This window comes from Nerophis ophidion, linkage group LG02 (genome assembly GCF_033978795.1).
Source record: "Nerophis ophidion isolate RoL-2023_Sa linkage group LG02, RoL_Noph_v1.0, whole genome shotgun sequence".
In the NCBI taxonomy this organism is placed as follows: domain Eukaryota; kingdom Metazoa; phylum Chordata; class Actinopteri; order Syngnathiformes; family Syngnathidae; genus Nerophis; species Nerophis ophidion.
In genome coordinates, this window is record NC_084612.1 from 22,843,278 (window position 1) to 22,865,649 (window position 22,372).

Genomic DNA, 22,372 nt, shown 5'->3' on the forward strand with positions numbered 1-22,372 from the left:
CTTGGTTGCTGCAGAGCTGAATCGCTACAACATTGACATTGCAGCCCTGAGTGAGACCAGGATCCTGGATGAAGGCTCTCTAACTGAGGAAGGTATGGGCTACACATTCTTCTGGAAAGGCTACCCCTGCATGGTGTAGGACTGGCCATCAAAAACACCCTGCTGCCAAGACTCACTGAAACACCTGTCGGCATTAGTGAGAGACTAATGACCCTCCGTATCCCCCTGGTCAGGAATCGCTACGCCACAATTCTCAGTGCCTATGCACCAACCCTGCCATCTGAGAGTGGGGTCAAGGATTCCTTCTACCAGTCACTTGATGAGGCTCTCTGCCGGATTCCCAAGAATGACAAGATTTTCTTGCTTGGGGATTTTAATGCCCGAGTGGGACAGAACAGCAGGACATGGAGTGGAGTACTTGGCAAACATGGAGTTGGTCAGGTTAACTCAAATGGGATGAGATTGCTTACTCTCTGCTCAGAGCATAACCTAACCATAACCAACACCATCTTCCAGCAGAAGGCTAAATATAAGACTTCATGGATGCACCCTCGTTCTAAACATTGGCACCTCATAGACTATATCATAGTGAGGCGTAGTGACATCAAAGATGTCCTCACCACCCGTGCCATGAGAGGTGCAGAGTGCTGGACAGATCATCATCTGATTATGGCCAATGTCCACATGCAAGTGCGCCCCCCCTTGAGACGGCAAAGACCCAAAAGGAAGAAGCTAGACTGCGCCCGCCTGGAAAACCCTGACCTAAGAAATAACTTTCGCCGCTCACTGGCTGAAAAACTTGGGGAGGTGGAGTCTTCCTTGAACTCTTCTGAGAACTCTATTGACCAGAACTGGAACTCTATCAGCTCGGCTATCTATGAGGCAGCAGCCCAAACAATCGGCTTCAAGAGCAAGTACCACCAAGACTGGTTTGATGAAAACTCGGACACCATCCATGTCCTGTTGAAGGATATGCACAGAGCACACAGGGCCACTCTAGAGAACCCTTCATCCAGTAGCGCCAGGCAGAAATGGCAGAGAGCTCGAGGAGAGGTGCAAAGGGCTGTTAGAAGGATGCAGAATGAGTGGTGGAGAAAAAAGGCACATGAGATCCAAACCTTTGCCGATAAAAATGACATGCACAACTTCTACAATGCTGTCAAGAAGACCTACGGCCCAACAAACCGCTGCATCACTCCCCTGAAAACAGCAGACGGCCTGTGTACCTTGAAAGACCAATCTAGCATCTTGCTGAGATGGGCGGAACACTTTAGCACCCTGTTGAATCAGGAATCTGATGCAGACCCCACTATTCTGGATGAACTGCCTACATTTCCTGTCATGCACAATCTGGACGAGCCCCCAACCTTCCTGGAGGTCCGATCAGCTACCCGCTCCCTCAAAAACAACAAATCCCCCGGTAATGACAACATCCCGGCTGAACTGCTAAAGCAAGGAGGATACTTCTGCACAAGAACATTGCACCGGTAAATCACACAAGTCTGGGCTGAAGAGAATGTCCCACAACAATGGAGAGACGCCAATGTAGTCACTTTTTACAAGAACAAGGGTGACAAGGCTGTCTGTGGCAACAGTAGGGGAATTTCACTCCTTGCGGTTGCCGGTAAAGTTCTGGCAAAAGTGATGCTCCAGAGGCTGATTAATAACATCACTGAGTCGATTCTGCCTGAATCACAGTGCGGGTTTAGAAAGAGTAGGAGCACAGTGGACATGATTTTCACAGCTAGACAGCTGCAGGAAAAATGTAGGGAACAACACCAGGACCTTTTTATGGCCTTGGTTGACCTCTCCAAAGCCTTCGACACGGTTCAGAGGGAACTTTTATGGGAAGTCCTCCTCAGGTGTGGCTGTCCCATTAAGTTTGTTAACATCCTCCGTCAGTTTCATGATGGAATGACTGCTCGAGTGACCATAGGAGGTCAAGAGTCTGCCCCCTTCCCTGTACATACAGGAGTAAGGCAGGGGTGTGTACTAGCACCAGTGCTTTTCAACGTCTTCTTGCTATGTTACCAAGCTTCTCCACAAGGAGATTGAAGACAGGAGCGGTGTGACAGTGGACTTTCGTCGAGATGGCAACCTCTTTAATATCAGGAGGCTTCAGGCTACCACCAAACTGCAAAGGGAGAGAATTGTTGAGTTGCAGTACGCAGATGACTGTGTTCTTGTATCTCACAGCCCACAAGACCTCCAGTCTGTTATTGCTGCTGCGGTGAGAGCGTACGGCAGGATGGGACTGACCGTCAACACCAGCAAGACGGAAGTAGTCTGCCAGTGGAGCTCCAACAAGCCATCTACATCTCCTGTCTTCACTGTTTCTGGAGAACAAATAGCAGTCGTTCCATCCTTTAAATACCTGGGGAGCATTCTTTCAAGTGACAACACTGTTGATAGTGAGGTCCAGATCAGGATTAAGCAGGCAGCGGCAGCTTTTGGGAGACTCAGGCGTCGGGTCTTCCAAAACAAGAACCTCCATCTCCACACAAAGGTCTCTGTCTATCAAGCCATCTGCCTCACTACTCTCCTCTACAGCTGTGAAGCCTGGGTAACCTACACCGGCCACATCAAGGTCCTAGAGCAGTTCCACATACGTTGCCTACAGCGCATCCTGGGGATTACATGGTGTGATCGTGTGCCTCATTCTGAAATACTCTCAAAAACCAACTGCAGGAGTATTGAGGCCATGATCACCCTGCACCAACTACGATGGCTGGGCCACGTAGTAAGGATGCCCTCAGATCGCCTGCCTCGCAAAGTGCTATACGGCCAGCTACACCATGGTCGTCGCTCTGCTGGAGGGCAGAAAAAACGATATAAAGACCAGCTGAAGACTGCACTAAGGAAGTGTAAAATCAGACCTGAGGCCCTGGAGGGTGTGGCTGCTGATCGTAACACCTGGCGTCAGTTGTGCCAGGATGGCAACCGGCTGCTGGAAGAGAATAGGACAGCCAGGAGAGAGGAGAAAAGACTCAGGAGGAATACACCTACAGTTGCCGTTTCCACCACCACATTTACATGCCCTACCTGCAGTAGGATCTGTGCATCCAGGATAGGGCTATTCAGCCACCAACGAACTCACCGATAGAAGTGGATGTCGTCATCGGACTCGATGGACAACCATAAGCAAGTAAGCATATATATATATATATATATATATATATATATATATATACAGTATATATATATATATATATATACATACACACATTACAAGTAAAGTGCATAATGCTGTAAAATATCATGTCAGCATTACAATAAATGTAGAAATATAATTGTATCAATACGAGAGTGGTTGTAGTCTACAGTGGTGTATAGGGTTAAAGTTCAGTAGATAAGTACCACTGTATAGCACATGTGGAAAGTAACAAAATACAAGATTTAAGAGTCTTTTATTGTCAATTCACAATGTGTCCAAAGGGCAGACGGCATCAAAATTACGTGTTCCGCTCTCCACGATACACTTAAAACATACAGTGCACCCGGAAAGTATTCCCAGCACTTCACTTTTTCCACATTTTATGTAACAGCCTTTTCCCAAAATGGAATACATTAATTTGTGTCCTTTAAATTCTACACACAATTCCCCATAATGACAATGTGTAAAGTTTTTTTTAATCTTTTTTATTTGCAAATGTATTTAAAAAAAAAAAAAAAAAAAAAAGTCACATGTACATTTCACAGCCTTTGCTCAATACTTTGTGATGCACTTTTGGCAGCAATTACAGTCTTTTTTTAATACGATACCATAAGCTTGGCACACCTACCTTTGGGCAGTTTTGCCCATTCATCTTTGCAGCATCTTTCAAGCTCATTCAGGTTGGATGGGAAGCGTTGGTTTTCATCCAGGTTGTCTCTGTATATTACTGAACCCAGCTTTCCCTCTATCTTGACTATAATCTCTCAGTTCCTGCTGCTGAAAAACATCTCCAGACCATGATGATCTCACCACCATGCTTCACTGTAGGGATGGTATTGGCCTGGGGATGAGCGATGCCAGGTTTCCTCCAAACATGATGCCTGGCATTCACACCAAAGAGTTGAAGCTTCGTCTCGTCAGACCATTATGAGAGTCTTTTGGGTGCATTTTGGCAAACTTTTTATTAAGAAGTAGCTTCCGTATGGCCACTCTACAATACAGGCCTGATTGGTGGTAAAAGTAGTCCTCTTTGGAATAAGGCTGTAACATAACAAAATGTGGAAAAAAATGAAGCGCTGTGAATGCTTTCCGGATGCACAGTATATAATATAACAATAACAACGTAAGAGATTAAAGAATAAACAGTATGAAAAGAATTTTAAATCGTAAAATAATATAAATTATGGAAAATATGTGACAAGATGCAACTGTGCAAATATTTCCAAAGGTGCAAACAATGGGAGGTAGAAACATGTCATACTGTTTATAGGGTAAGATTGACTTAACATTTTAATAAGGTATAAATATATACAGACATTTACCCGTGTTGAGCTTTTGTGGGTTTTTTACCTTTTCAAACCACGTTAAAAATATGCGCTTGCAATTCCAATTGAGTGTTTTAAAAAACAAAATGCAATTATTAAATAGTTTAAAAAGTGTTTCTTTTTTCAAAAATATTGTAGTTGTTCTTTATTTTAAACAATAGCACGGAATACAATGAAATATTAATTAAAATGCTGCACCTGGAAACAGTAGCGAATGATGGGCAGGACAACCTCATTGGCGATAAATTCTGCAGGAAGATGATATCAAAGATGTCTTTTAGTTGTATCACTAAAGAACACCTGTGCTCATGACTTTACTTCCGTAGATTTGTAGACTGGTACTTTTATTTGTATGCGAGTATCATTTCAGCAAAAGTAACTCAAATTTAACTTGAATACAGTCTTTCGTGCTCTTTCTTTAGACCAGGGGTGTCAAAGTCAAGGTTCGCGGGCCCGATCTGGCCCGCCAATGAATTATCAATGGCCCCCGGGATGATATTTGATTAGTAAGGAACCGGCCCGCAGGCCACAGCCGCCTGCTGCTGTTTTGCACGCACCGATACTCTATCAGTGTTGGCGCTAAGAATTGTCAAAATGGGGTCCCACTTTTTTGTAAGTGTTTTGAAAACAAATGACAAATGTATGCATTATCCTGTTATATCTCACATACTATATTGTGTTTTTGAAAAAGGTTGTCATAAACGTTACTTAATTCATTAAAAAAATAACACAAATGGAAACACATTTTTATTCATATGTAAATGTATTAAGTTATAAACGTTCATTCACTTTCTTCTTTCCTTCATGGATCTAAATTTTACCGCAGCCGGTAATTTTTTTCTCTATTTTTATTGTAATATTTTTTAGTAGTTTGTTCTATTTTGGCCAAAGTAAGATAAAGAAAACAATCTGAAGTTGTCTTTATTTATTAGTTTTATTGCCATGATTTTTTTTAAAGTCTGGCCAGCGTGTGCACAGATTTTCCTCCATGCAGCCCCTGAGCTCAAATGAGTTTGACACCCCTGATTTAAACTGTAGTGTTTATACACTTGTCATTGTTTTCACATTAATGTAAAAAAACAAACATTTTTACCTCAAATATATGGATAGGTAGACATCAACGTCCATGTCTTATTCCAGTGGTTCTCAGCCTTTTTCCAGTGAACATTTTTTTAATACAAGTACCCCCTATTCAAAGCAAAGAAGAGATAAAGAAGTAAAATACAGCACTATGTCATCAGTTTCATCAGTTTCCGATTTTTTAAATTGTATAACAATGCAAAATATTGCTAATTTGTAGTAGTCTATCTTGAACTATTTGGAAAAAAAAAAGGTATAAAAATTACTAAAAACTTGTTGAAAAATAAACAAGTGATTCAATTACAAATAAAGATTTCTACACGTAGAAGTAATCATCAACTTGAAGTGCCCTCTTTAGGGATTGTAATAGAGATCCACCTGGATTCATGAACTTAATTCTAAACATTTCTTTACAAAAAAAGAAATCTTTAACAATATTAATGGAACATGTCCACAAAAAAATCTAGCTGTCAACACTGAATATTGCATTGTTGCATTTCTTTTCACAGTTTATAAAACGTACATTCATATTTTGTTGAAGTATTATTCAATAAATATATTTATAAAGGATTTTTGAATTGTTGTTATTTTTTAGAATATTTTAAATAAATCTCACGTACCCCTTGGCATACCTTCAAGTTCCCCCAGGGGTACGCGTACCCCCATTTGAGAACCACTGTCTTATTCTGCTGTAAACGTACAATAAAATCAACGTTTTTTTTGGGGGGGGGGGTTGTTTTTAATTTTATAAACCTATATTTATACAATGCAACATTTACAAATAAAATCAACGTGAATTGGTACAAATACTAACTTCCGACGTCATCGGAGCTCGACCAATCAGAGGGCAGTTTATTTGCGGCGCGTTGACAAGTGGGAGGAATATTTGTACTGCAGTTTAAATAGCGACGCAGCCTTTAGCAGCTGAAAGGAAACACAAGGAATAATATCGGATATTTGACAATGTTTGGGCTGAGGACACACAGGTAACCATTTATACGGCACAGATTCGGACGGAAAGAACTCGGAAGCAGCAGCAAAGCGTGTTATCGATGTAAGTAAGACTCAAATGCATCACGTAACAACAACAGTTACTACAATGTATATTGCGCGTGTTTATGTCGCGTTATGTCCGTGGGCTGTAAGACTTGTTTTGCTCATTTCTCCAATGCGGTTGTTTGAATGGAGAGTGGCGGTGCCTCGCCCACATGTGTAAGATGTTTACATGGAACGCCAGCACATGACTGCATCCCATGACCTACGTACGTTATGTTTATTTAGCCTCAAAAGCTCATATATGTTTACTAGGCTTCGACCAAGTACATTATTAATGTTTTATATAGTAACATTTTTCGTTGAAAATATGTTATTTTTTTATTCAGGAAAAGACATTGGGTGAAGATGTTGAAAATGTGGGCTTCCGTTAAGTATGTTGTTAAAAACACAAGCTGTGTGTTTGTGTGTACAGTCAATGACACTGAATGACCCCCATGCACTAGTTGCCTTGTGATTGGCCATTACGTAATACACACGTTTTGGGATTGGCTATTGTGGAAGCAATGTCCTGTGAGAGTGGGAACGCTGTGTGTGTGTGTGTGTGTGTGTGTGTGTGTGTGTGTGTGTGTGTGTGCGTGTGTGTGTGCGTGTGTGTGTGTGTGTGTGTGTGTGTGTGTGTGTGTGTGTGTGCACTACCCTTCTTGAGACATCAACAAGGAAAAGTACCTTCCATATGAGGACTGGTTAGCAAGTTAGGACCCAAATTATGATACCAGTACGGAAAACTGTTGCATCTAAAAGACAGCCAAATACTAGAGTCTGTGAACATTGCTCCAAAGTCAGGTTTTTTTTTTTTGTTGATTTAATGTGTTTACAAAAGTAAACATTGACAGGTCCAGAGGCAGTAATATATGATAAAACAAGACAGCAGCTAAAGAAGGACTTCCCTATTCGTCCCCGAAAAAAAAAGTGCTCCCCCCCTGGCCAACATATGTAGTAACAAGTGTGTGTAAGAAATTTAAACGCGTAATTTTGGTAACACAATTATACAAAAATAAAATGAATATGCTTTAGGCATACTTGCCAACCCTCCCGATTTTTCCAGGAGACTCACAAATTTCAGTGCCCCTCCCGAAAATCTCCCGGGGAAACCATTCTCCTGAATTTCTACCGATTTCCACCCGGATAACAATGTTGGGAGCGTGCCTTAAAGGCACTGCCTTTAGCGTCCTCTACAACCTTTCGTCCTGTCCGCTTTTCCACCGTCCGTACGGCGTGTCGGCCCAGCCACATAATACATGCGGCTTGTACAGACACACGTAAGTGAATGCAAGACATACTTTATCAACAGCCATACATGGCACACTGAGGTTGGCCGTATAAACAACTTTAACACTGTTACAAATACGCGCCACACTGTGAACCCACACCAAACAAGAATGACAAAAACATTTCGGGAGAACATCCGCACCATAACACAACATAAACTCAACCGAACAAATATCCAGAAACCCTTGCAGCACTAACTCTTTCGGCACGCTACATTATACACCCCCTCTACCACTAAACCCCCCTTACCCCATCTCCCGAATTTGGAGGTCTCAAGGTTTGCAAGTATGACATATAGAGACATACTGTACTAACTTGAAGTAAATAATGAAGATTAAAAACCAATTACAAACAAAAAAGTAACTGAAATATTACCTTTTATATTGGCATAGTTGGTTTATATTATTAATGTTGTGAATACGGGCTTCACGGTGGCAGGGGGGTTCGTGCGTCTGCCTCACAATACGAAGGTCCTGCAGTCCTGGGTTCAAATCCAGGCTCGGGATCTTTCTGTTTGGAGTTTGCATGTTCTCCCCGTGAATGTTTGGGTTCCCTCCGGCTTCCTCCCACTTCCAAAGACATGCACCTGGGGATAGGTTGATTGGCAACACTAAATTGGCCTCAGTGTGTGAATGTGAGTGTGAATGTTGTCTGTCTATCTGTGTTGGCCCTGCGATGAGGTGCCGACTTGTCCACGGTGTACCCCGCCTTCCGCCCGATTGTAGCTGAGATAGGCGCCAGCGCCCCCCGCAACCTCAAAAGGGAGTAAGCGGTAGAAGATGGATGGGATGGATGATGTGAATACAAATCTTTATATATCTAGAAAGGGTGGTCCTAAAGAGGTAGGCATTTTTCTCTAGTCTCAAGAAGGTAGAAAATACAAGAATATGTGTGTGTTTGTGCGAATGTGTTGTGGTAATTTTATACCCTTCTCGAGACTTCAACAAGGAAAAGTACCTTCCATATTAGGACTGGTGAACAAGTTAGGACCCAAATCATGATCCCAGTACAGAAAACCATTGCATCTAATACAGAGCCAAATAATAGAGTCTGTGAACATTGCTCCAAAGTCAGGTTTTTTTGTTGTTGATTTAATGTGTTTACAAAAGTAAACATTGACAGGTGCACAGGCAGCAATATATGATAAAACAAGACAGCAGCTAAAGAAGGACTTCCCTATTCGTCCCCGAAAAAAACCTGCGTGTGTAAAAATTTGAAGTGCTCCTCCTCTGGCCAACATATGTAATAACAAGTGTGTGTAAGAAATTTAAACGCGCCCCCTTTGGTAAAAAATGTATACAAAATAAAATAAAAATGCATATAGCATACTTGCCAACCCTCCCTAGTTTTCCGGGAGACTCACAGATTTCAGTGCCCCTCCCAAAAATCTCCCGGGGCAACCATTCTCCTGAATTTCTACCGATTTCCACCCGGACAACAATATTGGGAGCGTGCCTTAAAGGCACTGCCTTTAGCGTCCTCTACAACCTGTCGTCACGTCCGCTTTTCCTCCATAGATACGGCGTGTCGGCCCAGCCACACAATACATGCGGCTTTTACAGACACACGTAAGTGAATGCAAGACATACTTTATCAACAGCCATACAGGTCACACAGAGGGTGGCCGTATAAACAACTTTAACGCTGTTACAAATATGCGCCACACTGTGAACCCTCACAAGAATGACAAACACATTTCGGGAGAACATCCGCACCGTAACACAACATAAACACAACCGAACAAATACCCAGAAACCCTTGCAGCACTAACTCTTTCGGCACGCCACAATATACACCCCCGCTACTACCAACACCCCCCATCTCCCGAATGCAGAGGTCTCAAGGTTGGCAAGTATGACATATAGAGACATACTGTACTAACTTGAAGTAAATAATGAAGATTAAAAAACAATTACAAACAAAAAAACAACTAAAACATTACCTTTTATATTGGCATGGATGGTTTATATTATTAATGTTGTGAATACAAATCTTTATATATCTAGAAAGGGTGGTCCTAAAGAGGTAGGCATTTTTCTCTAGTCTCAAGAAGGAAGAAAATACAATAATATGTGGTTGTTTGTGCGCACGTGTTCTTGTATTTTTATACCCTTCTTGAGACTTCAACAAGAAAAAGTACCTTCCATATGAGGACCGGTGAACAAGTTAGGACCGAAATCATGATCCCAATACGGAAAACCATTGCATCTAATAGAGAGCCAAATACTAGAGTCTGTGAACATTGCTCCAAAATCAGGATTTTTTTGTCGATTTAATGTGCATACAAAAGTAAACATTGAAAGGTGCAGAGGCAGCAATATATTATAAAACAAGACGGCAGCTAAGGAAGGACTTCCCTATTCATTACTGAAAAAAACCTGTTTGTAAAAATTTGAAGTGCTCCCCCTCTGGCCGACATATGCAGTAACAAGTGTGTGTAAAAAAATTAAACTTGCCCCCTTTGGTCAAAAATTAATACAAAAATCAAATAAATATGTATATAGAGACATACTGTAATAACTTGAAGTAAATCATGAAGATTCAAAAACAATTACAAACAAAACAATTAAAACCTTATGTTTTTTATATTTGCATAGTATGTGGAAGAGTATGAATGGATGAATGGACGAATGGATGAATGGATGAATGGATGAATGGATGGATGGATGGATGGATGGATGTTGTAAATAAAAATCTTTATATATCTAGAAAGTATGGTCCTAAAGAGGCAGGCATTTTTCTGAGTTCTCAAGAAGGTAACAAATACAAGAATGTGTGTGTTCGATGCGTGTGTGTGTGTGTGTGTGTGTGTGTGTGTGTGTGTGTGTGTGTGTGTGTGTGTGTGTGTGTGTGTGTGTGTGTGTGTGTGTGTGTGTGTGTGTGTGCGTGTGTGTGTGTGCGCGTGCGTGCGTGTGTCTGAGCACATGGTCAGTGTTGAGGACATCAATGTGTAGTGTTTGTCATTCACAAACCGCTGTGCATGTCTGTTTTGTTAAGGTATGTGTTTCAATATGATTGTTACGTAAATACGCCAGCTTATTAATACATGTTGCAGGGGGGAACGTTTAGGAGTAGAGGAAGTAAGCGGGCAAGTGTGAGTCAGCCACTTTGGATTGTAACTGCAACTGAAGTTGACAATAAAGTTGAAGTCAGCAACTATACTGCTCTAACTGTCAACTCTTTATGGTTGGGAACATAACTGACTAGAGTGAAACAGTATGGTGGCAAAATTATATAAGATATAGCCTATAATATTTGTCGGGCTTGAACAACAACAATGTTGTAACCATCCCTTTAAATATATATTATACAAAAACCATAGATAGTGGTAGTTATATACACGTACTTTGTTTGAGGAGTGTGTTAGTTATACTTTTTGGGCACTATGCCAATACAAGAGCTGTATTAAAAGCAGAGACGGACTTACCATTACGCAAACACAGGCACTTGTCTTGGGCCCCAAGATTCCTAGGGGGACCCAAAACATCTAATTAATAACAATGTTTTATACTTTTTGGGCACTATGCCAATACAAGAGCTGTTATAAAAGCCGGGACTGACTTACCATTAGGCAAACACAGGCACTTGCCTTGGGCCCCGAGATTCTTAGGGGGACCCAAAACATCAAATTAATAACAATCTATTGTTTCAACACAGCCACCAGTCAAGAACTCTCTTTTTTCCCTCCAGTCACACACTTCCGGCCTTCACAATAATAGTGCTACGCATCACATTTGGTAAAGTTGTGCTAACAACAAAATGATTTTTGAAAAATGTCTAACACTTTAATAAATATTGATTAATATTCCTATGAATTCGTTGCCTGGCTCGCCAAGCTTTAATATGCAATAAATGGCATGGTGCTTTCCAACAACATGCTAAATTACGTTTTTGTTATGTGAAGGGCCACCAATGAATAGGTTTGCTTGTTACCCGATCTGAATAAATATGCTCCTGATCAAAAGTCATTACAAAGTAATAATGCTCTGGTTTGATTGACACTTTCAGGGAAGTAAAAATATGTGTACTATATTTGCAGCTCTTTTTAAACACAATATTACAATAATAAAATTATTACAGTAATGCCTCTGCTGTATTAATTTCTGTTGCATGTCTGTGTGAATTCCAAATAATTAATTTACTGTTGTACTTTACTGTCGAGTGGACATTGTTTAACTGTTGCTATGGTGCAGTGAATTGCTCACCTCTGCCAGGATGTGCCAGTCAGTGGTGTTTGGATTAAAGAAAGAAGTCAGTAGAAGTAAAAGGTCACGGTTGATACCATATTCTACTCTTTGAAGAAGAACTGCAGTTTTTTTTTTTTTTTTTTTTGGAAAGTTGCCCATCACCCACAATTTTTATCCTAGTCAAACACCACGGTAATTCCTTTTTCTGTGTGTTCCAAAGAGTGAAAAACTGTAAGGACGAGGCGGCTAACAATGCATGTAATGGGAGTCATCAACTCTGGCTATAAATCCCTCTAAAAAACATAAAAAAAAACCACAAACAACACTCTATTTACACGCCGCTTCCTGCATATTAACCAAGCTATAGCGACATAGTTATTCTAAGAGCTAACTACTTTTCTGCCTTGCTCACACTGCAACTTCGACTACTAGCGAGTGTCCAACTGCGAGCTAGTTTTAGCTGCTGATAACATTAGTCGCAATCCACCATAAAATAAAGAAGAAGAAGCTTAAGATTGTTCTGCTGCTGCTGCATTGCCTTTGAGTTTGTAAAAGTGAATGCTAGATTATATAGACCGGAAGTTGGTCAACTTTGAAAATCCACACGCTACCAACACAATACTACAGGTATATGGCTCTCAACAAATGGAACACAGCATCGCTGTGAGCCATTTTTATCTGAGGAGTGAGACATTTTCTTAATTTAGCATCTTTAAGAGAGCACGTGTCTTATGCTGAAAGATACAACATCCAATCAGTCGGCATCCCCAGTGAGAGCAGACGTTGTAAGTCACTGTTTTACATTCAGCACAGTGCTTCTCAATAATTATTTCTCAATAATTATTTCATTTTTAAACGATACTTGAGCCTCCGGCTAGGTGGCAGCACTGCTTGAATTAATCAACAGGATCAACCAGGAAGTATGACCAATGTATATTGGTTGACCCCTGTTGGCTGTGCTAAAAATACTTGCACATATGAAATACAGTTATCCCTTAAAGTGGTACAATCATTAGACCAGTACTTCTTATATAGTGAGGCGGACATGACAAAGAAATACAATACGCATGTCTTCAGCTAGGCAGCATGTAGGTGCATGTGCCAGCAACTCATAGAGTGGTTAGTACGGATAAATAAGTATTATCAGGTTCTCAATCATAATTCCATTTGCAGGAGTTGATTGACTGGCAAATGAAATGATGAAGCATAGCAACAATAGTGTTTGTTGCTATGCACTTTGTGAAATCAATGCACCGTAGAAAGAAGTTACAGTAATTTTTAAATACCATATCATGCCCAATGAATAAAATACTGTAAATATTACATGTTAACATGAATTTTCCCATTACTACATTACATCCATACTCGCAGTATGTATGTAAATTGGTTATGGAGGTTTTTTTAGAGGGCAATAAAGGCGGAATAGATTGTATGCCTATGACCTGCATTGTTACTGTAGCTGCCTCTTACGGGCAGTTTTTCACTATTTAGTATGCACAGAAAAGGGAAAGGTATGTTTGTTCTTGCCTCACATTAAGATTCTGGATGATGGGCAGAGTTAAAAAAAAAGTGGTGTTCAATCTTAATCATTCATCTAACTTACTAATGCACTTTGTACCAGTTTAGTCCCTGGAACACAGTCGGGGAATCCGTTTGTGTCTTCATTGCTCAGAGCAAGGACCATGAAGTGTTGAAGAAGCCCATGCAAAGATGCCACCAACTTTATTTATATTTGTGACACAATAACTAGCTCATGCAAGTCGCATGTGTGATGTGACCTCATTGGAGCAGAAGGTCTTAAATCTATACTGATCATATGAATGTTGTCAGGCTGCTAAAATATGAAGCTGTCTGTCATGAATCCTTTTTTTAACCGCTTAAATAACACACCCTTTTTGTTGTTTGTATCTTCAGTGCTGAGATTGTTTGTTGTGTTTAAGGCCTGGTATCTAAAGCAAAACAATTTATATCGATTCATTCCTGTTCCTTCCTCATCTTTCTTGACTCAACACCATGATGTCCCTGTCCACTCTCTTTCTGTCCATGGCCATGTTTGGCATTGTGGGCTGAGGGCATTAATTCCTACGGTATCCGAATGACAGGATCAGTGCAGCATCATTAGGCTCACTCAAAAAGGGGAATCTAGTTATCGTTAAGGCAGAAAAACATACTTTCTGATTTCACGCAGCCCAAAGCTGAGACAATCTACACATAGCAGCAAAGTACATTGGACATCTTTCTTTCTGTGTGAACAGCCTGGAATAACATGATCAATAATTCATGCTATGGAATGTCCCAGGGGCGTGCTGATTGTGTTTGAACTCATCTTCCAACACTAAAAACACAAGGTCATTTCCTCGTATAATGTTCAAGAAATATTAATTGGAGGCTGTAATGTTGGGTAAGACATCACAGCATATCATACCAATTTCCAGATACCATGCACATTTGCTCCCTTGAATTTGTGAGCAAAATATGAGCAAATTTACTTGGGCTGTGTATCTTTGGGTACCACATGATTCAATTCTATTCTTGGGGGTAACTAGTCGTTTCAGAATCGAATCTCCATTAAAACTAATCCTCGATTCAAAATCAATACTTTTTGAATAACATCGGGTGCCAGTTGTATGATTAACTCCATCCATCCATCCATCCATCCATCCATCCATCTCCTACCGCTTATTCCCTTTGGAGTCACGGGGGGCGCTGGTGCCTATCTCAGCTACAATCGGGCGGAAGACGGTGTACACCCTGGACAAGTCGCCATCTCAAATATATATATATATATATATATGTGTGTGTGTTTTTGATTTGTTTGACTCGATTAAGAATCGTTACAAATAAGGATCGCGATTCATTCGAAAATCTCTTTTTTTTACACCTGTATTATTTAGTTTGAACATGTCTCCATTTCTGTTATTCATAATTCATTCATACCATGGGTTTAACATGTAATATGTTAAACATATAAAATATTTTCCCTGCGATGAGGTGGCGACTTGTCCAGGGTGTACCCTGCCTTCCGCCCCATTGTAGCTGAGATAGGCGCCAGCGCCCCCCGCGACCCCGAAAGGGAATAAGCGGTAGAAAAAATGGATGGATGGGATATACAATATTTTATTTTCTAACTCGTTTAAGTGTCACCATTTCCTAATTGAAGAGAACATTTTAGAAATGTGTAGCAATGGATGAAAGAATGAAAAGAAAGAAAATATGTCGGAAAATAATCTTACAATATACAGCTTGTGCAGTGTTAAAAAACAACAACAACAAAATGTTACAATAAATATAAAAAATAAAATTAAGAATGTACTGTAAGACTAAATAGGATTTCCATTTTTAGAAATACTGCCTTATATAACATAAGTCAAATATTTTTTAACTGATACTAGTGTTTCCCACAGGACAGCAACAGGGTTATTCTAATGTAATTAAATGTGGCGCACCGGCCCGGTATTTATATTACCAACATACTTTGAAAATAAGGTTGCTCTTTAAATGTATGTATACATGTTTTGAGCCTTTATAAAGAAAATCATGTCACCATCAAAATTATGCAATTGGGACCACGCCCATAACCAAACCCCACCCCCTCCCCACACACACACACACACACACCGCAACAGGTATCTTGCCAGTTTAGGGGAAACCCTGAGCAATCTTATCTAATTTACAGAATTGGCCGTGACACATGTGCATGCCATTTTTTTTTTTTTGACATTGAGTAAGTAAATAACATTAAAATAATTATAATAATGCCAAAAATAACCTAGGTCAAATAATTCACAGCACAGGACAATTGGCCTTGACACATATATATTTTTATTGAAAAAACACATCAAAAGCAAATGTAATATGACAAACCTGCAATAAAAATGTGCAACAAATATGAAATACAATATGAATCAATTATATTTCTCAAAGTGCCTTACATTGGAAAACCCATTCATTCAGAAGGTGGTGGTAAGTTAGGTTCATACCCGTGTGGGTGGCCCTGGGAGCAAAGTGAGTGAAGTCTCTTGCCCAAGGACAAAACGGCAGAAACTAGGATGGCAGATGCTGGAATCGACCCAGGAACTCTCAGGTTTCTGGATGACCGCTCCACATGCCGAGCCACTCCGCTCAAGTGTATTTCACTTCATTTTGTGTCCCACAGCAGGACCTAATTTTATGTTGGAGTCTCCAAAAGTGTTCAATAATATTTGACAACAGACCCTTCTTTGAAAATAACAATCTACAGGGATCGGGATTAAGTTGTCAAAACTTATTTCCCCTGCTAGATTTTTTATTCTCTGACCGACCAGAGCCCTCACGTATTAGGAGTTGTGTGGATTTTCTAATACAATGAGACATATGTTCAAATCCAAAAAACAATGTATGCAATGCAAGAAAATAATCATATGTATTAAAGTGTGTGCACGCACAAATCAAAGCACATTTCTTTGTTCCATTGCAATCAACTTCAAATTGTTCGCACAAGTTTGCCTGGCTTGGCATGCCTAAATAGCCATGTGTGTGAGATCTGCATGCTCTGCCCAATCAGGATTCAGTAGGAGGTGCTTCTCTCTCATGTTTCAAGGGTCGAAATTGAAAGCCAATGTCATTTTTTGTGTCCTCCGGTTTTAACCGCACACAGGCTGAACAAATGGTTGGGCATCAGGAAGAAGGTGGGGACCGGAGATAATTGAGTTTGACCACCCATAACCCAGTTTGGAAAGATAGTCGCTGCAATGATACGTAAAACTGTAAAAGATGTGGGTAATTTGTGTATTTTACAACAAAGTGTGTTTATATTTACATACATCAGCCTGCTCAGACAGATTATATTTTCATGTGAAAACCATGTGATATTTGGTTTGCAATCTTTTAAATTTAAACATGCCAGCTCTATCAAAAACGATGTGAAATACTTTGTTTGATTACTCAATTCATTATTACAACACAGGAGAGCTACTTGCTGTAGCAGCAGTACGTGACACAAAGGCGGGGTCATTCCTGCTGTGCAAATGTGCCGCCACCACCACCGACAGGTGCTGTCAACTTGACTGGCCAAGCTGGTGCTGCAGTCATGGGAACACATTGTGACAGCAATAGGTGGAGGAATGATCGGCTAGATAAATTATTAAATGTCCTCACAAATGTTAATACGAATATTATTCAATATAAAAATCAAATTACCACCTCTGTGAGTCGAAACTATCCACGGCCTGTAGAAATGTGAGTAAGTGAAGCATGAAGTTGGAGTGAGACACCACACATTTCCACGTTCCAGTTCAGCCTTGATACAGCACATCTTTGCCGTGAAAAAAGGCCTTCACAGGTTTTTGTGCGTAGACAAGCTTGTTACATGAGAGCCCAGGTGCTTATGAGATGCGTTAAGAAGCAGAGTTACGATGCCATCTACTGTACAAAGTTAGAACGACAAGTTACTTTCACATAGAGTCCAATTACAATGTGAGGGCGATAAGGTGGCTGAAAGAAACTATAGTACAAGCAGAGTGGAAAAACCTGTTGCCTTTATATATCACATATATCTGATTCATGACACCTAAAGACTTCCTAAGTATCAATCTCACGGAGATCCCCTAGCCATGTAGAGGTAGGAAGCACAAATCCCTTCCTCACCAAAAACAATGCAAATTATGCAGACTTTGTGAGAGCAAACCACGATTACCTGGGGCAAAATTATAATCCAGAACCTTACATTGTTGATTTTGAATATAAGGGGGATGAGCTACACATTATAGAAGCACTGCTAAACAAATCCAGCTTTAGTGAAACACTATAGCATCATGTAGCAGTATTGCTAAGTGCTAAACAAGAAATACAAACTACAAACATAAAAAAACGATTTACTGTACGATTTCTGCTCATACTTGCACACGAAGGGTTAACAGGGAAAAGTCTTCCTGCAGGCACTGTCTACTGTTGTTTGTGTTTGTCTCCATCTCTGGGTATACATCGAATATCACAGATGAACATATTCTAGATTCAAGGCTAAAGCTTCCTATTATCCAGATGAGTGGCATGATTTATAATCTAGAATAACTTTGACGAGTTGAGGCGAGAGCAGCCGAACATCGCTGCTGGATCACAGTAAAGCAGCAGAGGGCTACTTGGCTGTCTGTATCATTGCGCCGCTAAGAAATAGTTAGTTTGCGATAGCGCTTATAATGACAACATCGCTACTCTTTGGTTAATAATCATGTCACGATATGTACAGAGTGGTTGGCGGGTTATGGATGGTTATTTAGATGGTTTTGTGGGCAAAATAGAGAGCCCCCATTGAGTGCATTGTTTTATGTATTTATTTATTTACGACTTAAAAAAGCATTAAAAATAGAAAAAAATATGTGTTCATGTTGTGTATAGGGATTGTGAATGATTGACAACACATCTCTGTCTAATGTTTGCCTATTTCCAGTATGACTGATTTGATACTATAGAGTGTTGAAGCTTTCTCAAATAGCCGAAGGTATTCAGAGTGGAATATTCAAAAGGGCTGACTGGATTTATGGATTTTTGTAATGTTTAAACTGTGTTTTACATACTTTGCCGATTGTAAATACGATTGGATATGGGTTAATGGATGCAATGAAACACAATCAAGCATGTAAGGTCAACTTGTTTTTCCACTATACTGGTACTTTAAGAATCCAAATTTCCTGCCGTCTCATGCGCTGGTATGACAATAAAATGTAGCACCAAATGTATTTGTGGCGGGATGAATATATGAGAAACACTGCATTTTAAAATGACAGTTCACACTTCCCAAACAAGAACCACATTAAGTTTAGGAATTTAGAAATGGCAGTACAACTTTAAAAATGTTTACAACAAATAACAAAGTATATGCTTCAGTATCAGCTGCATTCCTCCAGTGATTTTCTCTTTCTTTGTGACAATTCAGATCCAGACCATGAATTATGTGGGTCAGCTGGCGGGCCAGGTGTTTGTGCAGGTCAAGGAGCTGTACAGAGGCCTCAACCCCACCACGCTGTCCGGCTGTATCGATGTGATAGTAGTGCGGCAGCCCGATGGCTCCCTGCAGTGCTCCCCCTTTCACGTGCGCTTCGGCAAGATGGGCATCCTGCGCTCGCGGGACAATTTGGTGAGATTGCAACACTGCTTCACCCGCTCTGTGGGTTTTTATTTATTCATCTATCTTGAATCAAGGTTAAGAAATTGGAGTCAAAGTTCAAATTGGAGTTCCATAAAAACGTGCAACTTTTTTAAAAAATTGTCATTGTGTAATTCATTGAACCAACACTGTAAACAATGTATAATTGTGTCCTTTTGAATCCCTATTTGTTTTTCTGCAGGTGGACATTGAGATCAACGGAGAACCGGTGAGTTTGCACATGAAACTTGGGGAGAATGGAGAGGCCTTCTTTGTTAAAGAAGCTGAGAGCACTTTGGTGAGTGATGACTGTAACGCAACAAGGAAAAACACCGCAAACAACACAACATACTGGCAAAAAGGACCCACAACCTGCATTGCATTAAGTTAAAATTACTTTTTTAATCCTCACATTCATTCATTCATTTGCTGGTGTGTGTCCTTGATACAGTATTTGTTCAGTATCTAATAAATGAAATGTATTATGTTTGCAGATGATACAAATGTATATTGTTAAGGAGAAGATTTGAATATGCTACTATAAACCTACCAATCCATTATTCATAAGTTCTAATGCGTTAAAATTTTCAGATATTGTGTTTTTAAAAACAATTGTGTTGAAGTTTGGGGAAATGTTTATAAAACAAACATAGACCCAATAATTAAACTTAAAAAAAGGGAAAATACAATAATGCACAAAGTGTGTTACTATAAACCTACCAATCCATTATTCAGAAGTTCGAATGCGTTAAAATTTTCAGATATTGTGTTTTTAAAAACAATGGAAATTATGTTTAGAGTAAGAACAACAGCCTTCCAGCTTGTACTCTTAGGTTATTTAAATTAAGAGGAGAAAACTATAATTTGCGGGGGTATGGATTTTTGAAAAAATGTAAAGTAAAAACGAATATAAAACACACATTTATTTCAGTTTTAGGAGTTCAATGGTGGAACAAGCTCAGTGATGAGTTGAATACATGTAGTTATTTGTTAAGGTTTAAGAATGCCTTGAAAGGTGAAATAATGGAAAATTATAAAATATAAAAACGATTACTTTCATCCCATTGATTTTTTTTTAACATTGATGTTCCAGGCAATCTAATTTTCAGTGAATGAATAGGATAGGCAAATATAAGCCTTGGCTTCAGCGTATTCCTTTTTTGGTCTTTTTTTTTCTTTTTGTGTGTGTATGTGTATGATTGTTTGTATGTAAAATCTGTGCTGTTAAATTGATCACGCAAATTGATTGATTATGTAACCGAAATAAACTCATTTCATTCATTCGTATTTATTTATTTATTTATTTATATGTATTCATGTCCTTTTCAGTCTTTTGGGCAAATCATTTTGTTCATGTCAATGCCCACATCTGCTGTACAGTGTTACTTTATAAAAGAGAAGTATGCACTGAAATGCACTACTGTCAAGGTTGATTTTAATGTCCTAAAGTCGACATGAGGCCTCTGACACAGTCTTCTAAATCATACTATATCATTATTTTCTTCACTAACAGGAAGTCGTTCCGGCCTACCTGGCGACGTCACCCATCCTGTCGACCGGAGCGGAGTTAATGGAATCCCAGCTGAGCAGGAATAGTACGCGTCACCACGGTATGCGTCTTTTAAAACCACACATGTGGGTGAAAAACACCACATTTCTTTAATATTGCTTTCATCTGTTGCCACACAGACATGCTGTGTGGATCACTTCCTGTCCAGATCATTGGGCTTCAGCAGGGTGACGGAGGGATGAGTAAGAAAAGGAGGAAGAGGAGAAAAAAGGCTAGGCCAGACGAAGGGGGAGGAAGAAAGGACGAAAGCGGGGAGGAGTTTTCAGATGATGACAACATGTTTACTATTGACCTGAGTTCTGATGAGGAGAGAGAAGGAGACGCTGGCAGGTTGGTGTCTCTGTGATGGATGACAAAGTCTTCCAAGTGATACGTTTAATGCGCTTCTTTGTCTCTTGAGTGTGCGGGGACCCTTGAAAGGCAGCTCCAGTTTCTGGAGGCGTTCCAAGAATTTGTCCTGTTCCCACAGCACTCTCTGTTTCCTTGACATAATGGAGCACAGCGGTGTCCTCGCTGCTGCTGCTGCTGCTGCTGCTGCTGCTTTTGACTTTTCAGTGTTTTTTAGGAAATCTTACCACATAGATGGGATAGGAACATTCCTGAGAGACACACACACACACACACACACTCAGCATTATTGCGTCAAAAAGGGAATCGGAGGAGCACATTTGGCAACATTTTCACAAAACAAATTGTACCTTATTACGTGAACAACGACACTAAGGGCCTGATTTACTAAAAGTTTGCATGTACTAAAATATGTGCAAACCTGATAGCGCACGCAATATTGATATACTAAACCTGTGCAAAGTGGATTGTGTCTGTTAAGTGTGCAGAATAAGGTGTGCAACTCATTTTGCGTATATTTCTAGAGGAGTTAGATGGCTGATTAAAACAAATTCAGTTGATGCTTTTTGATGTCCTTTAGTATTTTTTTTTATTAGATTTTTTTTTTTCACATATTAAAATATTTTTTATATAAAAACTTCTTCAAAGGCCTACTGAAATGAGATTTTCTTATTTAAAGGGGGATAGCTGGTCCATTCTTTGTGTCATACTTGATCATTTCACAATATTGCCATATTTTTGCTGAAAGGATTTAGTAGAGAACGTTGATGATAAAGTTCGCAACTTTTGGTCGCTAATAAAAAAGCCTTGCCTTTACCGGAAGTAGCAGACGGTGTGCGCGTGACGTCACTGGTTGTAGAGTTCCTCACATCCTCACATTGTCTATAATGTGAGCCTCCAGCAGCAAGAGCTATTCGGACCGACAATTTCCCCATTAATTTGAGCGAGGATGAAAGATTTGTGGATAAAGAAAGTTAGAGTGAAGCACAAAAAAAAAAAAGCAACGGCTTCAGGCGGCGGCAGTGGGACCGTTTCAGATGTAATTAGACACATTTACTAGGATAATTCTGGAAGATCCCTTATCTACTTATTGTTTTAATAGTGTTTTAGTAATATTGTAAAGCCATACCTGAAAGTCGGATGGCTGCGGTGAACGCCAGTGTCTCTCAGAGAAGCTGATGGAGGAGCCAAGATCACAGCTGCCTTTTTGAGCTGCAGGAGGAAGTCCCATAATCCACTGACGTCTCCGGTAAGAGCCGAATT

The 22,372-nt window shown here is 40.0% G+C and overlaps 1 protein-coding gene across 3 annotated transcripts in view; it reads left to right on the forward strand.

Annotated features, from left to right (window-relative positions):
* The first annotated feature begins 6,446 nt into the window (after nucleotides 1-6,446).
* Nucleotides 6,447-22,372, forward strand: part of lpin1a (lipin 1a) — a 38,827-nt gene continuing 22,901 nt past the window's right edge. Inside the window, exons 1-5 of one of the 3 annotated variants that reach the window (XM_061879223.1) lie at nucleotides 6,447-6,613; nucleotides 18,982-19,182; nucleotides 19,394-19,489; nucleotides 20,705-20,801; nucleotides 20,881-21,091. In XM_061879223.1, the coding sequence (XP_061735207.1) occupies nucleotides 18,991-19,182; nucleotides 19,394-19,489; nucleotides 20,705-20,801; nucleotides 20,881-21,091 (596 nt within the window). In that variant the 5' untranslated portion in view covers nucleotides 6,447-6,613; nucleotides 18,982-18,990. The remainder of the gene's footprint in view (nucleotides 6,614-18,981; nucleotides 19,183-19,393; nucleotides 19,490-20,704; nucleotides 20,802-20,880; nucleotides 21,092-22,372) is intronic. The other 2 variants (XM_061879207.1, XM_061879215.1) reach the window with 2 other exon arrangements.